Source organism: Hemitrygon akajei, chromosome 2 (genome assembly GCF_048418815.1).
Source record: "Hemitrygon akajei chromosome 2, sHemAka1.3, whole genome shotgun sequence".
Classification (NCBI taxonomy): domain Eukaryota; kingdom Metazoa; phylum Chordata; class Chondrichthyes; order Myliobatiformes; family Dasyatidae; genus Hemitrygon; species Hemitrygon akajei.
The window spans coordinates 12,207,615-12,232,694 of record NC_133125.1 but is presented as its reverse complement, the minus strand read 5'-3'; the positions used below and the strand labels follow the sequence as shown (position 1 = coordinate 12,232,694).

Genomic DNA, 25,080 nt, shown 5'->3' with positions numbered 1-25,080 from the left:
CTAATAACTCTCATAATTATCAGCCTTTAGTTCCTGCGTCGGGCATTGGTCCCCTTGGAGCATCATTACTTGCTGAGGTAAACAACTTTTTTCCCTCCGCCATCAAATTCCTGAAACTATGAACACTGCTTTGCTATTCCTTACCAGCTTACTTCATCCTCCCATCTTCCTCTTCACCTGGTCTCGCCTATCACCTGCCAGCTTATAGTCTTCAAACCTTCCTATTCTGGGGTCTGCTCCATTCCTTTCCGGTCCTGATGATGGGTCCGAAACATCGGCTGTTTATTCCCCTCCATAGCTGTTGCTTGACCTGCTGAGTTCCTCTGGATTTCCAGCTTCTGCAGAATCTCGTGTTCATGACTTTGCAAAATGAACTATCTATTTTGTAATCAATAGTAAATTTATGTCTGCTCTGTACTGCTGCTGCAAAACAACACATTTTACGACACACATAATAAACCTGACTAAGGAAACATCCTTCACCCTGGAAGCTCCCACCTCTCACACTGACGATGCCACCTACCATCCCCACCGAAAATACACACTAAGCCAAACGGTTGGCGGTGGCGACACTACAGTGCCACCACCAACTCGGAATTAAGCTGCACAGGCCTTCCTGAGGAGAAAATGACGAAGCCTCACTCACCATCCTGCGTACTTCATAGCCACATCACATTTCCGCCAGAGCCGGAAGTTCCTCTCCTCGGGGCTGCGATTGCAACCCCACAATATGATGACGTTTTACACAAGTCCCGACTTCTAGCCGATCCGCGCCGCAGAGCGTTCAGTCGCTGTAAAACGTCATCGCGAAGAGAGCTGTGACGGAATTGGTGGAAGGAGTTAGGAGCTGAAACGGGATTGGTGAAAGCCGGCGGAGGAAGGGGAAATGCTGTAACCAGATTGGTGACTGCTGGCCTCATGAGCTCTGATAGGATTGGCGGAGGATGGTGGGAACTGTGACGGGATTGGTGGACGCCGAAGAAAACTGTGACAGCATTGGTGTTCGCCAGCGGTGGGAGCTATCGCATGATTGGTGGACGCTGGCAGTTGCGTATTAAGCTTGATGAAGCAGCTGCGGTGAGAGCTCGGCGGTAAATGTGAACGGGGCCGTCAGGGCTATTTAACCGTCTGAAACCCTCGCCTCTGGCACGGCGATCAAAGGTACAAACAGGAGTTGAAGTGGCTGTCAGAAATGCGGTCATTGAATTACATCGGGGCTGATTAACTCACAGACTTTTAGGCTGTGATTCCTCAGCCAGAGGGCGGGGGTGGAGTTTGTATTTGACAGAAAGTTTTCAGCCTACAGGACTTGTTCTGAGATCGAGAACGCCAATAAATCTTCGAAAATACGAAAAGTAGAAAGACCATTCGAGCCATCATTCCTGTCATAGAGTCGTACATCATAGAAACAGGCCCTTCGGCCCTACTAGTCACTGCTGACGGATGACCCATCCAAGCTAGTCCAATTTGCCAGCTTTTGGCCCATAGCTTTCTAAACCTTTACAATCCAGGTCAAAGTGGCTTTTAGAAAGTGTTCTTGTACCTGCCTCAACTACTTCCCCTTGCAGTTCATAACACGTCGATACCACCGTTTCTATATATTTAAAAAACGATCTTAAAAGACAAGATATAGGAGCAGAATTAGGCTATTTGGCCCCATCTGCCATTTCATCATGACTGATCCATTTCCCTCTCAGCCCCAGTCTCCTGCCTTCTCCCCATGTAACCTTCATGCCCTGAATAATGAGGAATCTTATGCCTTCAGGTCCCTTAAAAATCTTCCACTCTAGCCTTCAATTTATGCCCTCCTGTTCTTGATGACCAAATTTTGGAAAAATACTGAGTACATTCACCATGCGTAGAATCCTCATGATTTGATAAGGTCACCTGGTGGTGTCTGTGTACATCTTTTCTGTATTCTTACCAGTTTAATAACATCTTAGTAACACCTAATTGAATTCTGAAAGCTAATTTGAATATTGAAAAAAGTGACATGCCCAATTGTTCAGGTTTTAGAACACTGAACATTACAGCACAGTACAAGCCCTTTGCCCCACGATGTACCAGCCTTTTAACCTACTCTAAGGTCAATCTAACCCTTTCCTACCACATAGCCCTCCATTTTTCTATCATTCATGTGCTGATCTAAGAGTTTCTTAAATGTCCCCTATACATCTGCCTCTACCACAACCCCTGGCAGCACGTTCTATGCACCCATCACTCTGTAAAAAACTTACCTTTGACATCCCCACTATACCTTCCTGCAATCACCTTAAAATTATATCCTGTGGTATTAGTCTTTTCCACCCTGGGAAAATGTCTCTGGCTACTTTGCGTGTCACTTTAACAAAAATCCAGCCTTTGGTTCTCAAGCTGTGCTTATTCAGCTCCCTCCAGCTCATATTGCTGTATCCCTGGCCAGGTTTTGTTCTTGTTTCTGTTGGCTGTGTCAGTTTTTTTTCATGGAGATTATTTTTGCTGAAAAGTTGAATATCTGCTTACAACAAAAACAAATTTACAATATTCAGAAGACATTATCTGAAATTAGTCAATTTGTATTAATTTTTATACTGCCCAAAATTAATAGTAACTATTCAGGGGAATAAAACAGTCTTGTACTACAAATCGTAAACACAAAGTACACTGCAGATGCTGTGGTCAAATCGACACATACAAACAAGCTGGAGGAACTCAGCAGGTCGGGCTGCCCGACCTGCTGAGTTCCTCCAGCTTGTTTGTACATGTTGTACCACAAATCACTTATTCTTTATCCAATGGATCATACTAATTTCAAGGCCTGGATCTTATGAAACATTGCACTGATGCTGGAAATCCAGAGTAACACACACAAAATGCTGGAGAAACTCAGCAAGTCAGCTAATATCTATGGGAAGGAATAAACAGTTGGCATTTTTGGCAAAAGACCCTTTATTAGGACTCACAAATAAACAGTTGACTTTTCAGGCCGAGACCTGATGAAGGGTAGTTGCCTTAAATGTCGACTGTTTTTTTCCTCTCCGTAGATGATACCTGACCTGCTGAGTTCCTCCAGCATTTTGAAGAGAGTGTTTCTAGCTAATGAGAAGAGTATCTGCCTGGGAGCAAAATCCTCATTCTTTCTCAGATAGATTGAAAAAAGTCACAATGACATTCAAAAAGTTCTTCAAAATGAATGGATTGCTAAAATCTAAGGAAATTGGTTCAAATGGGAAAGGAATTGAGGTCAACAATCTGCGACAGTTTAGTGAATGACAGAGCTATCTGCAGGAGATGCAAAACTTGCAAAGGTCCTCATATAAAAGGAAAGCTGTATTCATTCCTCGTTTGAAAAGAGCATGTAATTATTAGAAATTTGGTGGAAAGGTTACCATGTTCTTCGAGTTCAGTGTAAACCTTTTTTCCCAGATTTAACTATTTCAGTTGAAAGGGACATTTCTTAGCAGGAACTCAGCAGAGAGTGTTTGCAGAACTTGTTATATTGATATTTCTCGAGTCCATCAGTTTATATCAGATTTTCAGAAAGCTATAATTGAAGAATTATAATTATGCTTATTACTGGCTGTTTGGATTCAGAACTGGCTTGTACCTAGAAGGTGGAGGGTAGTGATCAAAGGGACTTATTCGAGCTGGAGGTCTATAATTTGTGGTGTTCTGCAGGGTTCTGTGTTGCTACCTCTGCTGTTTGTGATGTAGATAAATGAAAATGAATATGTCGATGGGTGGGTTAGTAAATTTGTGGATAATACCGAGATTGGAGTTGTGGATAGTGCAGAAGACTGGCAAAGAATACAGCGCGATCTAGATCAGTTGCAGATATGGGCAGAGAAAAGGCAGATGGAGTTTAACCCAGATAACTGTGAGGTATTGCATCTTGGTAGGGCAAAGGGCAAGACCTTTAACAGTGTTGCTGAACAGAGAGATCTTGGGGTCCAAGTTCACAGCTCCGTGAAAGTGGCTACACAGGTTGATAGGGTGGTTAAGAAGGCTTATGGAATGCTTGCTTTTATTAGTTGAAGCATTGATTTCAAAAATCAAGAGGTTGCAACTTTATAGAGCTCTGGTTAGGCTACACCTGGAGTACTACATAGGGTTCTGGTCGCCCCACTATAGGAGGGATGTTGAGGGTGCAGAAGAGGTTTACCAGGATGCTGTCTGGTTTAGAGGGCATGTGCTATCATGAGAGGCTGTACAAACATGGGGTGTTTTCTTTGGAGGGGCAGAGGCTGAGGGGAAATATGATAGGGGTTTTTAAGATCATGAAAGACATAGCTAAAGAAGACAGGGAGTATCTTTTCCCAGGGTAGAAACGTCTAATACCAGAGGGTGTGCATTGAAGATGAGAGGGGGATGTGAGGAGCAAGTTTTTTACTCAGGGAGTGGTGGATACCTGAAATGCGCTGCTGGTATGGTGGTAGAGGCAAATACATTAGAGGCTTTTAAGGGACTTTTAGATAGACACATGGATATAAGGACGATGGAGTGATACGGACATCGTGTAGCTTGTTTGGCGTGGCATTGTGGGTCAAAGGTCCTGTTCCTGTGCTGTACTGTTCTACGTTCTATGTACTGTAGGATTTTGTGAATAATACATGCGAGAGTCGTTTTATGTGCTTAACTAAAGCTGTAACCCTTTACTTCCATTGCGAACAAACCAAAAGCAGTCGTCTTACACTGATGTCATTACTTCAGACTCCATCTCTTAAAGTATTTGTGAAATATGTAGCACTGTCCCTATTATGAACAATATGTGTCATCTGTCACCCATTACATTACCCTACACTACCATATTCTCTGTTGATGCCATATATTTGTATTTCAGTTTTTTTGTTGTACAAAGATATTCTTATGGTAAATCTTATAGTGTTTAACAAGTTTGGAAATCTGGAGGAATTCAGCTGGTCAGAGATAGAAACCTCTTCATGGATGCTGCCTGACCTGCTCTGTTCCTCCAGCACTTTGTATGTATTTTTCTGGATTTCCAGCATCTGCACAGTCTCAGATTGTGACGTGTGTTGTAGTGATCAGGCTTTATCCATCTGAATAATATCTGGAATTAAACCATGAAACTTAATCTGTGAATGTCAATAATTAGTGTTTATTACCACTTGGAGGCTTCTACAGTGTTTGGGGATTTTAATATATAACCTTGTCATTGCTTGTCATACATTGGCTGCAATGTTTCCTCTAATTTGTAATGACCAGTTTGCGCAAAAATCTTGCGCTGTGCAATTTTTTGCCCAGCAACAACAACATGTGTGCACATCAATAAAATCAGTACAGGTAAGCCAGTTCTAAAATCTGTAGATAAATCTTTGCAAACTCCATGTTGTCGACACTGTCTGCATTAGAAACAGGAAGAGTTTGTGTATTATCATGAAATGTATTTAAATACCAACAAAGTAGAGAGTGACAACCTTTTTTACACAGTTTAAATTCCTTTGTGAGCTAGTAGCATGCATAGGCACTCACCTTGGAGGGAACATTGATTGGCTGTGCATTGTTCTATTGACCATTGTGGGCATTCTGTGTCGCAACGTGTGGCAACACTTGAGAACTGGCCCCAGCACATCCTCGGATGGTGTTGTTTGTTAAAGCAACTGACGCATTTCACTCCAAGTTTTGATGTACATGTGATTAATAAATGAATTTAAACATTATATCTAATCTATATTGGAAGTAAAGTTGAAAAAAATTAAGATTAGTTTTATTTATCACATGTACGTTAAAGCATATGGTGAAATACATCATTTGCGTCAACGACCAACTTAGTTTAAGAGGATGTGCTGGGGGCAGCCCGCAAGTGCTTCCAGCACCAACATAGCATATTCACAACTTATTTACCCTAACTTACACTGTAAATCTTTGGAATCTGGAAGCTGGAGCACCCAGAAGAAACCTAAGTGGTCACTGGAAAATGTACTAACTCCTTACAGATTGTGATAGAATTGAACCTGGTCATTAGTACTATAAAGTGTTATGTAACTGCTAAAAAACGTTTAACAGATAATTGATCCATTCCAGAATTGATGTTTGGATCATGTTATCCGATAATAACATTTTCAGATAATATACCAGTCTTCTAGAATTGGAGATTTCAGAAGGAAGGTCACTAACCTGTAATGTTAACTCAGATTTTATCTCCCTATGGTTGCTACCTGATTTGCAGAATGTTTCCAGCATTTTCTGATTATATGTCAGACCTACAGTAACTGCATTGTTGCTTTGTAGTTTGAACACTAATTTGGTCCTCTTTGACCAGCTTTTAGTACCTACTTAGATCAGCTGTAATTAACAAGATGTTTCAAATAGTGGGAGAGTCTAGGACTAGAGGGCACAGCATCAGAGAAGAAGGGCATCCCTTTAGAGCAGAGATGAGTTGAAATCTATTTAGCCAGAAGGTGATGAATCTGTGGAATTCCTTGCCACAGACAGTTCTGGAGTCCAAGTCAATGGGTATATTTAAGGCAGAGGTTGATAGGTTCTTGATTAGTAAGGGCATCAAAAGTTACAGGGAGAAGGAAGGTGAATGGGATTGACTGGGATAATAAATCAAAGGTTCATTTTATTGTCAAAGTATGCATGTATGATGCGACTCTGATGTTCGTCCACTTCAGATAGCTATTAAATTCAGAATGTCCATGGGTGTTGGTGAAAGAAAAGCCATTAACCACCCCCCTGCATGAAAAAGAAAAGAAATAAAACTGATAGACCCCAAAATTCCCCCTTCCCCACAGCAAAACACAGCCACAATAACAATCACTGTCCCTCTACACATACCAGTTCCTGATACCCGACACCCTCACTCGCAGAAAAGGACAGCAGCTGTAGCACCAAACCCCTAACCCCCCCCCCCCCCGCTCTTTATATACAAAAATTAACAGATCATCCACCTGCCAATCAGCCACTAGAAAGGTAACACTGGAAAAACTTGAGAAAACCAATATAGAGCACAGTACAATAATCAAAGAATATGGGAAACGTCCTTTTGTCTGCATACGAGGGGAGCAGCTGCACAAACTCAGACCTTCCATAAAGAGTCCAAACGCCGCCAATCCAGATTGAATGCACCAAACGGGCCGATCCTGCTGCTGACCATCTCTATTGGGAGTCATCTCTGACCCCTTTCACATTCATCTCGATGGTTCAGTCTTCCTCGCAACTTCGAGACAGAGTCGTTTATGACTCTGCGCCTCATCTCTGGTCTTTTCCATGAGTCAGCTTGTGTCCTCAGTCATTTTTGGCCTTCCCACATGTCTCTAATCTCCACGAAGCAGTTCTCTGGACACAATATAGCACTGGATCCTTCAATCAAGTTCCAAACTGTACATCACAAGCTTCAGCAGTTTCTGTAGCACAAACAAGACAAAAATAACAAGCAAAAAAGGTGTAGAAAAAGTGAAATAATTGGATAGATTTGCTATCTGGAAGATGTTGTCCAAGGAATTGTTTGCTGGTGCCATCAGCCACGATTGAATGGTGGAGTAGACTTGATGGCCTGAATGGCCTAATTCTGCACTTACATCTTATGGTCACTGGATCCCTTAAAGCAGTGGTTCCCAACCTGGGGTCCGTGGACCTGTCTGTTGATGGTATTGGTTCATGGTATAACCCTGGGTTTATAGTGTTTTCCACAGTTGAAGCACTGATATGGGTTGTATTCTGTGGAGACAAAAGAGTTTTGAACAGTGTACTCCTTTTCCTTCATACAGAGGGTTAATATCCTCCTCAATCTGATGGAGTTTCTGTTTTTTGTAAACCTGAAAAGTTAATTTTCTTTTTTTATAATGCCAAGTGTTCCTAGCATTTTCTGTTTCTATATCTTCCAAAACTTCTCCTCTTCACAGCACACTATAACTGATCTATGCAACATGAGTAAACTTAGATTCAATTCACCTGGCCTCTATATCCAAATCATTGTTTTCAATGGTGACCAGCTGGGCCACAACACCAGGGCACTTCATCTCTCAAAAACTCCACTATTCACAGCCTTCCAATATGAAAATAATGTGAAGAAATAGAAAATCTGAGAAGTTTATTACCGGTAATTGTAAATGAAGGCTGCTATTTAGGAGGTTTAAAGTTTATTAAAACATACAATATCATTTAGCTTTGAAATCTTTTTACAATTAGGGATTTCCAAAGTAATCTCTCGTGAAAATACAGTAATCTAATATCTCACTGCACAATATAGCTATCAGTTAAAGTGTCAAAGATCAAGCATTAATTCTTTTAGTGTTCTTACCATCAGTATGAATGACCTGGAGAACACTAACCGTGTTCACGAGAAGCCAGCTGCTGTTGGCATGAAAGTAGTCTCAACTGAGTAGCATACAACTAACACTATATAGTTACTGAAACAGGAAGGAATTAATGTGTAGTGATTTCAAAGCAGCAATCAGACTTGCCAATTAAGGATTTGTTTGTAGAGCAGTTTTACCTTTCATGGCTGATGATATCATTTGATTTGCTCTTGACTTATTGTGCTGTACCCTCCCATGAATATTGATTAATTTCAGTTTCCATCCAGAAGGTCCACGCATTTCTGCGTCTTCTTCTTAGGAAAGTACTCTGGAATTGAAGACGGCTTGTCTTCACTGTATTTCTGAGGTGGCTGTTGAGTCCAAAGTGGGCCCTGCAGATGGCCACAGGAGGAGCAGAAGTTGCATGATGTTGCTAGAGGGTAGTGATTGGCATCTTGGGCTTCTGCCATTTATGTGCCCCTAACAAATGGACAAGTCTCTCAATGCCATCTGGAATATTCCTCCTCCTTTCTGACTAATCTGCATTTTGGATTCCCAGGAGTCAATAGGTATGTAACACATAGTAAAGACCATAAGACCAATAGTAGGAGTAGTAGTAGGCCATTTGGGCCCTTGAGACTGCTCCACCATTCAGCAGGATCATGGTACTTCCTCTAAACCAGAAGTTCCCAATCTTTTTTATGCTATGGACCGATACCATTAAGCAAGGAATCCTTAGACCCCAACATTGGGAAACCCTGTTGTAGTCCAATGTCTGTCCTTTTCCCATTACGGTGATTCCCTTACTGAAGATATCTGTCACCATGTTTCCCAGAATTTTGGTGATAACCACAGCTATTCCTTCTGATTATAATAATATACGTGTGTACATGGGGTTATCATGGAGGAGTCCGGCACATTAACTAAAAAGTATGATTGAAAAGCTGTGACATTTTTAGGTTGCAGGACAGCCCTCCAATCTTGCTTATTTCCTGGCTTTCCATTTTTTTCTCCACATTCTCTGATATACCCAAAGAAGTATTACCATATATTGATTAACATATATTTTTGCGTATGTTTCATCAGACACCCATTCTGTATAAGTTGAAATCAAATACTGTAAGTGTTTCACATGAGATGTGAGGCAAAGATGGAGTAGAAAGCCATAGACATTTTCCTAGGGCGGCAATGACTATACAAGGGGGCATAATTTAAATATGACTGCAGGAAAGTAAAGTGAGATGTCAGAGGTAATTTTTTTTTAACACAGAGAATGGTGGGTGTGTGGAATGTGCTGCTGGGGTGGTGGTAGATGCAGCTACATTAAGAGCTCTTAGATAGACACTTAGATGATGGAAAAATGGAGGGCCCTGTAGGAGAGAAGGGTTAGATTGATCTTAGAGGAGGCCAGAAGGTCAGCACATCGTGGGCTGAAGAGCCTGTACTATGCTGTAATGTGCTATGCTGTACTTGTGTTGTCTGGCTTAATGACAAATGAAATCATCCATATTTTCCTGAACCTGCACAATATGATCGCAATTCTAAGACTTGACATATATTGATTAAACTGTGTTTGCTTGTGTTAAAATTGTGTTAACTGTGTTTGCTTGAGTTCAAAATTTTCAATTCAAATTTAACTTTCTAAATTGGTTGCCTTTACTTGCCACATGGGGATGAATAAAGTATCTATCTATCTATCTATCAATCAAACAATTGCAATAAGAAAGTATTTGAGACCGTGAAGATCTCTTATTTCAAGTAACTATTAGGATGATGGGGTGGAGATATGTCTCCACCCCATCAAAGGGGGTGTAAGGCACTCCTTCTCTCCACTAGCCTGCAGGTCACCTTGGGTAGCACCTGCTTAACACCCCCCTCCCCTATCAGGGTCACGTGAAGCTATGGGAGCAGGTGATGGGTGGTCATATGAGCAGCTGCTACATATCGCAAGCCCTGGTTATGTGACCACTGACTCCAGGCAGACAATCTCTGAAGAGTATTAATAACGGTTGGGTCACCCGTCTTGTAAAGATACTGGCCAGAAGAAGGCAATGGAAAACCACTTCTGCAGAAAAAATTGCCAAGAATAATCATGGTCAAAGATCATGATTGCCCATGTCATTCAACACAGCACCTAGTCATGATGATTGTGAGAAACTGTGCGATCGATAATCCCACATTAATTAGATGGTTTTTTGAGGTGATCAGTAGAAAATCTTCAGATGAAGTAGGAAATGCTATCGGTGCAAAATACCGTCTTCTGTAAGAAATCAGGAATAAATGGTGCAGGCAAAGATCTAGGGATATTGTATATGCACACAAATTTTTGAAGATCATCGGGTAGGTTGGCATTTTTTAAAGGCACGTGGATATTTAGGGTTTGTTAACAAAGGCACATAATAAAAAAATATGGGAGTTATGCCAAAGCTTTTTGAAATTTAGATTTCACCTGGTTTAATATCCTTTCCTCTATACAAAGTGTAAGGAGAATGAAATACTTCTTACTCCGAATCCGATGCAAACAAAAAAACACAAAAGATAACACAATAATAATAATAAAACAAACAATAAATATAAATACATAAGATAGCTTATATACAATGATTGATTGTGAAAGTGATGCTAAGCTGTACATAAGGCGACTGATAGGAAATAATAAAGCACTGCTGTAGTTAATGGGTGGAAGTGCTTTTCAGCCTTGCTGCTTGGGGAAAGTAACCGATTTTGAGTCTGGTGGTCCTGGCATGGATACGATGTAGTCTCCTCCCTAATGGGAGGGGATAAACAGTCCATGAGCAGGGTGTGTGGGATCCTTCATGATGTTACTAGCCCTTTTCTGACACCTTACTCTATATACTATATGTCCTAGATGGCAGGTATTCTTGTGCCGGTGATGTGTTGGACAGTTTTGACTACCTGTGGTAGAGCCTTCCCGTCCGCTGCAATGTAGTTCTGTACCCAACAGGGATGTAGCTTGTTAGGACCTGTTAGCTTGGTAGCATCAAGACATTAGAAAGGATGTGGAAAATATTTTGTAGATCTTATAGCAGGAATTTGGAAATGAATTTATATGTATTGACTGAAGAAGCTTATGTTGTTTTCCTTAAATCAGAGAGAAATAAGGGAACACTGTTTCTGTGAGTCAGGTCAGTAAACACAGAACACATAGATGAATGGCAAAGGAACCCTAAGCGACATGATGTTACTTTTTTAATGAAGGCACTGTGGTAATTGGAACTGCATTTTTGAAAGGGTGACAGAAGATGAAGAAATGGCAACATTGATAGAGTCATAGAGCAATACCGCACAGATACAGGCCCTTCAGCCCAAAGAGTCTATGCCAGCTATTCTCAATTTTCTGTGTTTGACCCATATCCCTCTAAGCCCCATCTCTCCATATACCTTTCCAAGTGCTTCTTAAATGATACGATTGTACAAAAGAGAATGTAACAACTATTTACAGGACTGTGGGGAAAATGCTGTTTGATTAGAATATCTACAAAAGAGGTGGCAACAATGGATCTAATAGCCTCTTGTGCCATAGTATATTTATTCTGTTCAGACATGCCCAAAGTTCATTTCAATTTTGTTGCTGATGAGCTATTAAAAACAAATTCACCTTCAACTAGGAAATTGCATTATTTTATCTATTTGATATATAACCTTTATAGTTTCAAGAATCAGTACAAGTGATTTTATGTATCTGTTGTTAAGAATAAGATTGCTCATAATGGGTCCAATTGTCTACATGCCAAAATGAATCTGTAAACTTTAAAACAGAACCTCTATTGTTTTATAAAGCATTGCAGGCCAATGTATTAGCCATCATCCACATGTGGTTAACTGAGAATCCAGATGAGCCTAATCATATCTCTAAGTACTGAATGAAAATGAGTAAAGGTAATATTAATGACAATCAGCCTTCAGTTTTGGGATGAGCATGGCTATGTACTTTAATCTTTTATGTGTGTTTGGTGGTAGCTTATAAAAAGCAGAAAGTATAAATAGTTTCAGATTATTGTGAGCATGTTACTTGATTATAAAATTACACAAATCATTTGATCATCAAATATACACAAAGTATTGTGCAAGAGGAAGTGAGATGTTTTCCCAGAAATTTGTGCAGTATATTGTAACTAGTGCAGTGTTGTTGTAGCAACATGTTTTGGAAAGGCATCAGTTTCTGTTGGGTATACTAGTTTAAGACTGTTTAGTTTAACAATGTTGTTGTATTTTTATTACTTTTATGGACAGTTTATTGGTGTTACAAATACCCATCTCAAGTTTGAAGAAATAACTGGTCATAGACCTCTTATAAATCAAATTAGAAGTTAATGATTTAGAGGATTACATTTGGTTTCCAGTGATGATGACCTAAACACTTGGGTAAATGTTTTGCAGCTAAATCAGTTCTGTTCCACAATTTACATAAGTTAGAAATATGGGTTTGTAATACATTTTTGAATCTTATTTTATTTAGAGATACAGTGCAGAACAGGCCCTTCGGGCCCAACAAGCTGCACCACCCAGCAACTCACCTACTTAACACTAGCCTAATGACAAGACAATTTATAATGAACCTATTAACTGGTATGTCTTTGGACTGTGAGAGGAAACTGGAGCATGTACAAACTATTTAGACAGGGGAGAACATAGAACTCCTTATACAGTAGATAGTGCTGGTATTAAACCCTGAACTTCCAATGACCTGAGCTGTAATACCGTCGTGCTGACTGTTACGCTACAGTGGCACCTTAAATGCATCTATCCCATTGATCTACCCTCTTGTACGATAGGATGGATTTTTGGCCTAACAATCAACCTCATTATAATCTTGCGCTTTATTGTTTGCCTGCACTGCACATTTTTGGTAGTATTTAGCCCCCAACCTTTGTCCGCATACAGTATATGAGTGTTACAACCAGGGATTTTGATCAATTTTACTGAGAATTTTTATTTGTGAATCACATGCTCCTTTTTCACAGTAGAGCTCAAAACCAGGGTAAATTGTAAAACATGAAAAACTAAAAATACAAAAATTGAGCTGTCAGCTTTTCAAAAGTATTCATCTCCCTATTCTCAGTACTTATTCGAACCACCCCTTGGAGCTACTATAGCCAGTAGTCTTTTTGGCTAAGTCTCTATTAGCTTTACTCAGCGTGATTGAGAAAGATTTTTACAAGCCTCTTTGCAAAATTGCTTAAACTGTGCAAGATTAGTTGGGGAACCACAGTAGACAGCAGTTTTACCAGAGATGTTCAATGGGATTAAGACCATGACTCTGACTAGGCAACTCAAGATCATCAATTTTCTTCATTTGAAGCCACTCCATGGTTGATATGTTAATGTGCTTTGGGTCATTGCCCAGCTGTAAAACAAGTTTCCTCCCCAGTTTAAGCTTTGTGTTAGAGGCTGGCAGGTTTTTATGCAGGATCTCTTTGTATTTAGCAGCATTCATCTTCCTATCAAACATGATCAAATTTCCAGTCCCTGCTGCTGAAAAGTGTCCCTCTAGCATGAGGCTACCTCCCCATACTTTACAATAGGGATGGTGTTACCTGGCTGATGCTCTTTAGTCTCATCCGATCACAAGAACTCTTTACATATATTTATAGTATCTTGTAAGTGGTGCTTTGCAAAGTCTTTATGTGCAAGAATATGCTTTTTGCATTCCACTGCCTTAAAAATATTGAAGGGGTGATTCCAGTGTCCTTTAACTGTAACTTACAAAAACTTGCAACCTTCTCTGGGAAAAAAAATCTCACCTTACTGAAGTGATCAATCAGAGACCATCTCGTTCTATTTTCTCTCACAAGGGAAGACTTCCTCTCCACATCAAACAGTCATGATTTTTCTGAAGACAAAGCATGTTAATTTGCTAGTTTTCTGTTTTTTTTTGGTAACGGTAATGTTTTTTATGTCCTCATTTGCACTGGATTCTTTGTCCCCAATGTTTCTGGGTGACATGTATTATAAATTGATGGTGTGTGGGTGTTGTCAGCAGCTCTCAGCAGTCTGCAGATGAATGCATGCATGCATTCAGCTTGATTTATACCGAGCAAATACTGGAGGGCAGCACTGATGGGAGAGGCCAGTCCCCATTCCAGTATGGATGCCATGTCACATCACCTCCAACGTCTCCCCTCCTGGACTTTTGCAACAGGCAAACCCATAGAATGAGCCATATTCCTCACTACACCCTAGGCTATGCAGCTCCCCTGCTGTTGATCTCACCAATAAACCAGTGAACCAGTTGATGTGTTGAGCTCAGTTGATTCAGTTTTTTTCTGTAAAGTAATTCTTTCCTGCAAGAGGGATGACACAGTAGTTTTATCCGATAATGATGTAACATCAAAATGAAGAAAAACACATTGATGTCATCCCAATATTTTCATCTTCCCCGTGTTGAAGAACAGGCTGAACAAAGACTTTGTTAGACAAGTCTTGATGTGAACTGTTTGTTATTTCACCACATGTTAACTTTATAGATCAGAAACAACTTTTAACAATACAAATTGTTGCGTGCAAGTCAAATTTCGGATGACTCTGGACTTTTAACAACAGTGCTGGTTTTGTTTGACTTAAAATAGTTTTTAACTATATTCACTTGGACATAAGTCAATTTCCAGTCATTGTTGCCTTAATAATGCAAGCAACATTAATTTTCAAAAAAACTAACTATGTGCCTCTGACTCTTGTGTTTCATCTGTTCCTGAGAGTGTGTTATCTTATAAAGCCTCTTGTAGTGACCAATAGCTTGCCAACACAATAGTTGTGTGGTATTTATTAAATAGCAATATTTGGAGGAAATGAATGTTGCCATGGGAACTTACATGGGTCCAAACTGTGACTGTCTTTTTGTGTAATGTGTGGAATATTCTTTGTATTACTCCTGCCCATTTCCTCATTATTGGATTATGATATGCTTCTGTTAAATTTGTGTCAATGATAATTCATTGCTAAATCTGAAACATCTTAAAAACGTAGTTGACAGTGTGGTTAAGAAGGTACCGGTATATGGTGTGTTGGCCTTTGTTAGTTGAGAGAATTGAGTTCCAGAGCTGCAAGGTAATGTTGCAGTTCTATAAAATCCTAGTTAGACTACACTTGGAATATTGTGTTCAGTTCTGGTCACCTTATTACAGGAAGGATGTAGAAGCTTTAGAGAGGGTGCAGAGGAGATTTACTGGGTTGCTGCCTGGATTGGCGAGCATGCCCTATGAGGATAGGCAAAGTACTTTTATTATCAAGCTATGTATATCATATACAACCTTAAGATTCATCTTACAGTGCAGCCACAAAACAAAGAAGCACAGTGGAATTCACAAAAATACCCTCACCACAAAAACAGTCAAACACCCAATGTGCAAAAAAGAAAGAACAAATTGTGCAAATAATAAAAAAAAACAAACGGGTCACAGAACACGAACTTAGGAGTTCCCATAAGTGAGTCCACAGCCACGGAGCCAGTTCAGTGCTGAGGCGAGTAAAGCCTCATTGAGTAATGAGCTGAACACTAGTTCATCCCTTGCCCTTGGCCGCAATGCCTTAATCTTTTTAATTTGGCTCCCCGCTTAAATCGGCTAAACATCGGTTTATTTTCCACTCTTGGGTCCAGGCCCTGCCGCTTCAGTCTTGCCTGAAGTTTCAATCTGGCTCCAAAACCACTCCAGCAATGGCTGCCACAGTCATACCTGCATTCTCGAGAGTTTAGTTCATCGAATATTTCAGGATACTGCAAAAATGCCAGGTCGTAGAGACGATTTGAAATCACACCACTCAGCGGGAAATTACAAGTTTAGGACTGCAGTGGTCATAGTCTCAAGAAAGTAGATTTGGTAGAATTGTTAGTAGTTTTTGTTAGCTATCTGCAAACTGTTGCCATATCTTGCCAGAGCCATCTTTACAGGGTAAGAGGTAGAGGTAGTTTTTTTACATAGAGAGTGGTGGGTACATGGAATGCACGTTCAAGGGTATTGGTAGAGGCAGGTACATTAGGAGCATTCAAGAGAATCTTAAATAGGCACATGGATGATAGATACATGGACGGCTATGTAGGAAGGAAGGGTTAGATTGATTTTGGAGTAGATTGAAAGGTTGATACAACATTGTGGGCTGAAGGGCCTGTATGGTGCAGTACTGTTCTATGTTCTATCATAAAAATATAAGAAACACAAGCAGTAATAGACAAGCCATCATTCTTGGAACAGTGATTGGTTCAAGTTAAGCATGGAAAAGAATAGTTTGCAGAATGCGGGGGTGAGTTAGGCCAAATTGGAAACTTCTGTCAGATGCAAATTTAATAATGCAGAAAGCCTGAAGGGGAAGTGTTGGATGGGGAATTTGGAAGGTAAGGATGTGCTTCAAATGGTTCTGGCAATTAAGTCCAAGAAAATCCAAAGGTATTTCAAAGTACAAAGTTCAAGGTAAATTTATTATCAAAGTGTATACAGTGGCATGCAAAAGTTTGGGCACCCCTGGTCAAAATTTCTGTTACTGTAAATGGTTAAGTGAGTAGAAGATGAACTGATCTCCAAAAGACATAAAGTTAAAGATGAAACATTCTTTTCAACATTTTAAGCACGATTAGTGTATTATTTTTGTTTTGTTTTGTACAATTTTAGAGTGAAAAAAAGGAAAGGAGCACCATGCAAAAGTTTGGGCACCTCAAGAAATTTGAGCTCTCAGGTAACTTTTACCGAGGTCTCAGACCTTAATTAGGTTGTTAGGGCTATGGCTTGTTCACAATCATCGTTAGGAAAGGCCAGGTATGCAAATTTCAAAGCTTTATAAATACCCTGTCTCTTCAAACCTTGTCCCAACAATTAGCAGCCATGGGCTCCTCTAAATAGCTACCTAGCACTCTGAAAATTAGAATAAATGATGCCCACAAAGCAGGAGAAGGTATTTGCTGCACAAATCTATCGATGCAATGCTCCTCAGACAGGATGAAGAGGTCAATACTCCCCAATGCCATTAGGCTTTACAATTCTACCGCCAGGACTTAAGAACTTTTTAAAATCTATTATTAATGCTTTTTGAGATAGTGATTTAGATGCATATCATATTTTTTACTGAGTTAAGTACTGCATGTAATTAGTTTTGCTACAACAAGTGTATGGGACATTGGAAAAAAAGTTGAATTTCCCCATGGGGATGAATAAAGTATCTATCTATCTATCTATCTAAGAAGATAGCAAAGCATTTTCAGGTAGCCGTTTCCTCAGTTCGTAATGTAATTAAGAAATGGCAGTTAACAGGAACAGTGGAGGTCAAGTTGAGGTCTGGAAGACCAAGAAAACTTTCGGAGAGAACTGCTCGTAGGATTGCTAGAAAGGCAAATCAAAACCGTCGTTTGACTGCAAAAGACCTTCAGGAAGATTTAGCAGACTCTGGAGTGGTGGTGCACTGTTCTACTGTGCAGCGACACCTGCACAAATATGACCTTCATGGAAGAGTCATCAGAAGCAAATCTTTCCTGTGTTCTCACCACAAAATTCAGCATCAGAAGTTTGCAAAGGAACATCTAAACAAGCCTGATGCATTTTGGAAACAAGTCCTGCGGACTGATGAAGTTAAAATAGAACTTATTGACCACAATGAGCTAAGGTATGTTTGGAGAAAAAAGGTGCAGAATTTCATGAAAAGAACACCTCTCCAACTGTTAACCATGTGGGTGGGGTGTGGATCGATCATGCTTTGGGCTTGTGTTGCAGCCAGTCGCACGGGGAACATTTCACTGGTAGAGGGAAGAATGAATTCAATAAAATACCAACAAATTCTGGAAGCAAACATCACACCGTCTATAAGAAAGCTGAAGATGAAAAGAGGATGGCTTCTACAACAGGATAATGACCCTAAACACACTTCAAAATCCACAATGGACTACCTGAAGAGGCGCAAGCTGAAGGTTTTGCCATGTCCCTCACAGTCCCCTGACCTAAATATCATCAAAAATCTGTGGATAGACCTCAAAAGAGCAGTGCATGCAAGACGGCCCAAGAATCTCACAGAACTGGAAGCCTTTTGCAAGGAAGAAAGGAAGAATGGGAGAAAATTCCCCAAACAAGAATTGAAAGACTCTTAGCTGGCTACAGAAAGTGTTTACAAGCTGTGATTCTTGCCAAAGGGGGTGTTACTAAGTACTGACCATGCAGGGTGCCCAAACTTTTGCTTCGGGCCCTTTTACTTCTTTGTTATTTTGAAACTGTAAAAGATGTAAATAAAAAAGTAATCTTGCTTAAAATATTAAAGAAATGTGTCATCTTTAACTTTATGCCTTTTGGAAATCAGGTCATCTTTTAGTCGCTTAGCTATTCCTAGTAACAGAAATTTTGACCAGGGGCGCCCAAACGTTTGCATGTCACTGTATATATCACCATATACAACCCTGAGATTCATTTTCTTATGGGTATACTTAAAAAATCTAAAGAATAATAACCATAAAAGAGCCAAGGAAACATGAGATGAAGAGTCCTTGAAAGTGAGTCCATTGGTTGTGGGAAGATTTCAATGATGGGACAAGTGAAGCTGAGTGAAGTTATCTTTGATTCAAGAGCCTGATGGTTGAGAGGTAGTATCTGTACCTGAACCTGGTGGTGTAAATCCTGAGGCTCTTGTACCTTTTTCAAGATGATAGCAACATGAAGAGAGCATGTCCTGGGTGGTTTAAGTCCCTGATGATGGATGCTGCTTACCTGTGACAGCATTTCATGCCAACATGCTCAATAGTTGGGAGGGCTTCATCCGTGATGGGCTGGGCTGTAACCACTATTTTTTGTAGTAGCATTTTCCGTTCAAGGGCATTGGTATTTTCAGGCTGTGATGTAGCCAGTTAATATACTTTCCACTACACATTTATAGAAGTTTATCAGTTTTAGATGCCATGCCAAATCACTGCAAATTCCTGAGGAAGTAGAGGTGCTGATGTGTTTTCTTCACAATTGCACTTGCGTGCTGGACTCAGGACAGATCATCCGAAATAATAACATCTAGAAATTTAAAGTTGCTAACTCTGCACCTCTGATCCTCCAGTGAGGACTGGATCATGGACCTCTGGTTTCCTTCTCCTGAAATCTATAACCAGCTCCTTGGTCTTGCTAACATTAAATGAGAAGTTGTTATGATGCCACTTAGCCAGACTTTCATGATCCCTCCTATATGCTGATTTAGCACCACCTTTTATTCAGCCTATGACAATGGTGTGCCACCAGAAAACTTGAATATGGCGTTGGAAGTGTGCTTAGCCACAGAGTCGTAAGCGTAAGATGAGTAAGCAGTTGACTAAGCACATAGACTTGTGGCGCATCTGTGCTGATGGAGATTATGGAGGAGATGTTGTTGCCAATCCAAAGTGACTGGGGTATGCAAGTGAGGAAATCCAGGATCCAATTGCTCAAAGAGGTATTGTGACTAAGATCTTGGAGCTTATTGATTAGTTTTGAGGGGATGATGGTATTGAATCCTGAACTGTATTCAATAAAGAGCATCCTTAATAATGCATCTGCACTATCCAGATGTTCTAGAGTTGAGTGAAGAGCCAAGGAGATGGCATCTGCTGTGGACCTTTTGCTCCGGTAGGCAAATTGGAGCACATCTAAGTTGCTTCTAGGTAGGAATTGATACGTTTCATCAGCAACCTCTCAAAATACTTCCATCACTGTGGATGTAAGTGCTACAGGGTGATAGTCATTGAGGCAGGTACCCTTCTTGGGTGTAAAGAGCAGTAGGTTCACCAGTGAAAGAATAAGGCCTAACAGGTAACTTATATGTGTTACAGGTTACCTGTTAGATGGCTGTGGATTATAATGAAGCCTATCTTCATGAAAGAAGGATATGGAAGCAGGGTGAATGGTTGAATGGGGCAAATAGAGTATGAAAGTGAATTTTGGTTTAGCACTTTTGGTTTTGCAAAAATGGATAAATTGTCAGGAAGGTTTATTTCCTGGCTGGTGAAAGAAATGGGGAATGAAACTGAACAAGATTCTTCAATCTGTTCTGACCAGTAGTGGTTTCAGAATCAGAATTAAGTTTATTATCATTGACTGATATTTATTGTGAAATTTGTTGCAATAGTACAGTGCAATACATATAGTAAAATTATTCTAAATTACAATAAGAAAAGAGAGCAAAATAGTGAGATTGTGTTCATAGACTGTTCAAAAATCTGATGGCAGAGGAGTAGAAGCTGTTTCTAAAAAGTAGAGTGTGTGTCTTTAGGGTCTTGTTCCTCCTCAGCGATGGGAGTAATAAAAAGAAGATGTGCTGGGTGGTGAGGGTCCTAAGTGATGGATACCACCTTCTTGAGGTGCCTTTTGAAGATATCCTCAATGGTGATGTGGCAAGTGACCATGATGAAGGAGAACTAGGGATCTGCTAATGGTGTATTGTAGCTCTGAAAAGTTGGGAGCTAGTAGGTTTGATTTTGGTGATGGGCATGTTATTGCTATCTTTTCTGAGTTACAGTTTAAAATTTTAAAAGAACTGCAATGAAAACAGAAATGCCTAAAGCACTCAGCAGTCAGCAAAGTAAAGATCAGATAAAGCTTTTTTTTGAATCAGGGAGTCTGATTTATTGAAGGATATAAAATTACGAGGGATATGGATAGAGTAAATAGAAAAGACCTGTGTTCATTAGCACTGGGTGATGGGAGTAGATAGTAGGGGCAGATTTACTCAGCACTTGGATGTGCAAGTGAGAATTCTGAGGGCTATGAACCAGCTGCTGTAAGTAAGATTTGGTCCAGACAAAATGGATGAAAAATCTCTCATAAAATTTCAAAGTTCAGAGTAAATTCATTATCAAAGTACGTATATGTCACCAAATACTATTATGAGATTCATTTTCTTGCAGGCATTCCCAGTAGAACAAAGATATACAACAGAATCAATGTAAAACTGCACATAAAACTGAAAAATTGTGCAAATGCAAGAAGAAACAAGTAATAGTAATAATAAATGAGTAAGTAGAAACTTAAAATAGAACATGAGTAGTAGAGTCCTTAAAAGTGAGTCTAAAGGGTGTGTTCAATGATCATTCCATTATTGTGGCAAATGAAGTTGTATAGGCTGGTTCAGGAGTTGCGTGATTATATTGCTCCTTGAATCTCAGTCCTTCAATAAAATTATTGCTGAACTAATCTAGGCATCAATTTCACCTTCGTACTTGGTCCCATATCTCTGATTCTCCTAAAGTTTAAAAGTCTGGGTATGTTTCAGGCTGAGATATACATATGACAACAACCTGATGTAAAAAAAACAAGGACTTAAGAAAAAAATGTTTGTCATCTCAGTCTTAAATGGTTGATCTTAGGTTCTGTAGCTGTGTACACCAGTTTTAAATTTCCCAGCAAAGGAAATGCTCTTGGCAAATTTCTATCTGCTTCAGAAAGATTATTTTTAGGCTCACTCTGCTTAATCCTTCAACCTAAGGTAACCTCTTTAAACCTGGAATCCACATCTGGGCTTCTGTCCTTCCTTCTAGAGGAGCAATACCTCAGGTGTGGTCTCACTGAATTGTAGCTTCCTTATTTACATGCTCCTTACAATAAAAGACCAACACCTCATTTGTTTTCCTAATTACTTGTTCTGCCTGCCTGCCAGCTTTTTGTGATTCTTGGAGAAGTATACTAAGATCTCTTTGAATACCAGCATTCAGAGTTTTACACAATTTGAATAATCTGATTTTCTTTTCTTCCCACCAAAGTAAATGACCTCACATTTCTGCAGAACATTCGATCTGCCAATTTTTGCCCACTCAGTTAACCTGTTTATATCCTTTGCAGGCTCTTAGTGTCTCAATTCGGCTGAGTATCCCATGTGTCTATATTGTTAATACACTCCAATCTAAGACACATGATACTTTTGAGATTAGTTTTATGAATTTGTTCCGAATTCAACACCTGCCCATATTCAAGGCCCGCCCATATACATCCTCCCTCACCTCCAGGGCCCCAAACAGTCCTTCCAGATGAGGCAACACTTAACTTGCAAATCTTTGGTCTATTGTGTCCAGTGCTCTTGATGCAGCTTCCTGTATGTTCGTGAGACCTGTCATAAATTGGAAGACTGCTTTGTCGATCTCCTCCACTCTTATCTGCTAAAAGCAGAACAGTGGCCAAACATATTAATTCCTATTCCCATTCCCGTTCAGGCATGTTGGTCCATGGGCTCCTCTTGTGCTAAGATGAGGCCACCCTGAAGATGGAGGAGCAACGGTTTATTTTCCGTCTGGGTAGCCTCCAACCTGATAGCATGAACATCAATTTCTTCTTACAGTAAAAATATTTCCCTCCCCTTCTCTTCTTCTATTCCTGACTCTGGCCTCTTACGTCTTCTCACCTACCTATCACCTCCCCTGAGTACCCTCCTCTTTCCCTTTCTTCTATGGACCACTCTCCTCTCCTATCAGATTCCTTCCTCTCCAGCCCTTTCCCACCCACCTGCCTGCACCAATCACTTTCTAGCTATCCTCCTTCCCCTCCCCCATCTTTATACTCTGGCAAATCTTCCCCTTTCTTTTCCAGTCCTTCAAGGGTCTCAGCTCGAAATGTTGACTGTTGTTCATTTCCATGGATGCAGCCTGACCTGCTGAGTTCCTCCAGCGTTTTGTGCGTATTGCTTTAAATATAAAAATGTTAGGTCGCCGAATTTCAAAGGTTTTCTGTTGTATCTCAGACTTCCAGCATTCACATTATTTTCATTTTGCAATTACAAATAATGTATCTATTTCTCCCATTTATACCTTTTCTAAAATGAACTCTATTTTTCTGATTTTATTGTCCTATTGCCATTTTCTTTTGCTTCAGTTCCATCAATTAATTAATCTCTCCTACTTAGTACTCTCCTGTGCTCTTTCCTTCTTGTTTTCTTCCCTTTTCCCCTTCCTCCATTTCTTAGCTTGATTATCTTTTGCCTTTTCCAATTCTACATAGAACATTACAGCACAGAACAGGCCCTATGGCCCACAATGCTGTGACAAATGTTTAATATACTCTGAGATCAATCTAACCCTTCCCTCTGACATAGCCCTCAATTTTTAAGAGTTTCTTAAATGTCCCTAATATATCTGCCCCTACTATCACCCCTGGCAGGACGCCCCATGCATTTACCACTCTCTGTGTGAAAGACTTACCTATGACATTCCTCCAATACTTTCCTCCAATCTCCTTAAAATTATGCCCCTTCGCATTAGCCATTTCCACCCTTGGAAGAAGTCTCTGGCTGACTGCTCAGTCTATGCCTTTTCTGATGAAGCAACTTCTATCTGAAGGATTAAGTGCTTTCTTCTACTTAGATGCTATTCGAACTGTTGAGTATTTCTGGAATTTATGTTTATATTTTCGATTTATTACATCCATAGGATTTTGTTTTCATAACTTTCACTGGCCAAGTGCAGGAACATTCGGACACAGATTTAAGGTGATTGGCAAAAGGATCAGAGGTAACATGAGGGGGCAGTTCTTTATACAATGAGCTATTATGATTTGTGATCTACTGATTGAAAGGGTGATGGAACAAATTCAACAGGAGGTTTTGTAAGGGAATTGGATTGATGGGAAAAACTTTGCAAGTCTATGGGGAAAAGATTTTGGCTGTATGAAAGAGTTGGCATAGCCATGTTGGTCAAAAGGCCTTCTTTATTGCTGTATCGAATTATGCTTCTATTAAATCTGTTTACTAATTTTTTTCCTTTAGAAAATAACCAGAAATTGGCTGAATTTCTGATATTTAGAATCATGTATATTAGTACTCAGTCTCTTTGCTATTTTCACTACAATCTCTATGAGGCTGAAGGACTGCTTTTACCCCACTGTTAACAGACTTGTGACAGACCTCTTGTACAATGAGATGGACTCTAGGCCTCACAATCTACCACAATATGATCATGCACCTTATCACTGTATTACCTACACTGCACTCTTTCAGGAGCTTTTACACTTTATTCTACATTGTTACTGCTTTACCTTATTCTACTCCAGTGCACTGTGCTATGATTAGGTCTGTATGAACAGTGTGCAGGACAGGCTTTTCACTGTATTTCGACAGATGTGACACGAATAAACCAGTACTGATACGAATATGAGTAATATTTTTGAAAGATTATGGTCCCAGCACAGGTTGATGGGATAAGGCAGTTTAAATGATTTAACATGGTCTAGATGGGACAAAGGACCTATTTTGGTGCTGTACTTTCCTATGACTCTGTGATCTATTATTAAGTAAATGACATCTTAGGTGGAGATTTTCAATAAAATGTGTTATATACTGAGCATGTATACCAAGGCACATGAATATGCAGGGAATGGAGGGATATCAATCATTTGTGAGCAGAAGGGATTAGTTTAATATGTATCATGTAAGGCACAAATAGTGTGGGCTAAAAGGCTTGTTCCTGTGGTGTATCATTCTATGTTTATTTATTTAGAGATATAGCATGGAATAAGCTCTTCCAGCCCTTCGAGCCATGTTGCCCAGCAACTCCTGATTTAACCCTTGCCTAATCACTGGACAATTTACAATGACCAATTAACCTACTAACTGGTATGTTTTTGGACTGTGGGAGGAAACTGGAGCACCCAAAGAAAATGGACACATTCCATGGGGAGAACGTATGGACTCCTTATAGATGATGCCAGAATTGAACTCTGAACTCTCACGTCCTGAGTTGTAATAGTGGTGCGCTACCGTGGTGCTCCAAATAAATATGAAATGCTTCACGAATTTGCGTGTACTCCTTTTGCAGAACAATTATGTTCTATGATTGATTACAGCAACAATTCTTTTTTTTTATTATTTCATTCAGCAGTTAGTCAATGATCTTTGTGTGGTTTTGTGATGA

General features: G+C 39.9%; 2 protein-coding genes across 5 annotated transcripts in view; one reads left to right on the top strand and one right to left on the bottom strand.

The window, feature by feature from the left end:
* tmem167a (transmembrane protein 167A) overlaps positions 1-803 on the bottom strand; it is a 43,267-nt gene extending 42,464 nt beyond the window's left edge. The window contains exon 1 of one of the 2 annotated variants that reach the window (XM_073067097.1): positions 647-803. In XM_073067097.1, the coding sequence (XP_072923198.1) occupies positions 647-649 (3 nt within the window). In that variant the 5' untranslated portion in view covers positions 650-803. Of the gene's footprint in view, positions 1-523; positions 544-646 lie in introns of those variants that run through there. The other variant, XM_073067101.1, reaches the window with a different exon arrangement.
* A 225-nt stretch (positions 804-1,028) lies between these two features.
* xrcc4 (X-ray repair complementing defective repair in Chinese hamster cells 4) overlaps positions 1,029-25,080 on the top strand; it is a 375,216-nt gene continuing 351,164 nt past the window's right edge. Inside the window, exons 1-2 of one of the 3 annotated variants that reach the window (XM_073067085.1) lie at positions 1,061-1,161; positions 16,865-16,928. In XM_073067085.1, coding sequence (XP_072923186.1) covers positions 16,889-16,928 — 40 coding nt within the window. In that variant the 5' untranslated portion in view covers positions 1,061-1,161; positions 16,865-16,888. Of the gene's footprint in view, positions 1,162-16,864; positions 16,929-25,080 lie in introns of all 3 variants that reach the window. The other 2 variants (XM_073067068.1, XM_073067077.1) reach the window with 2 other exon arrangements.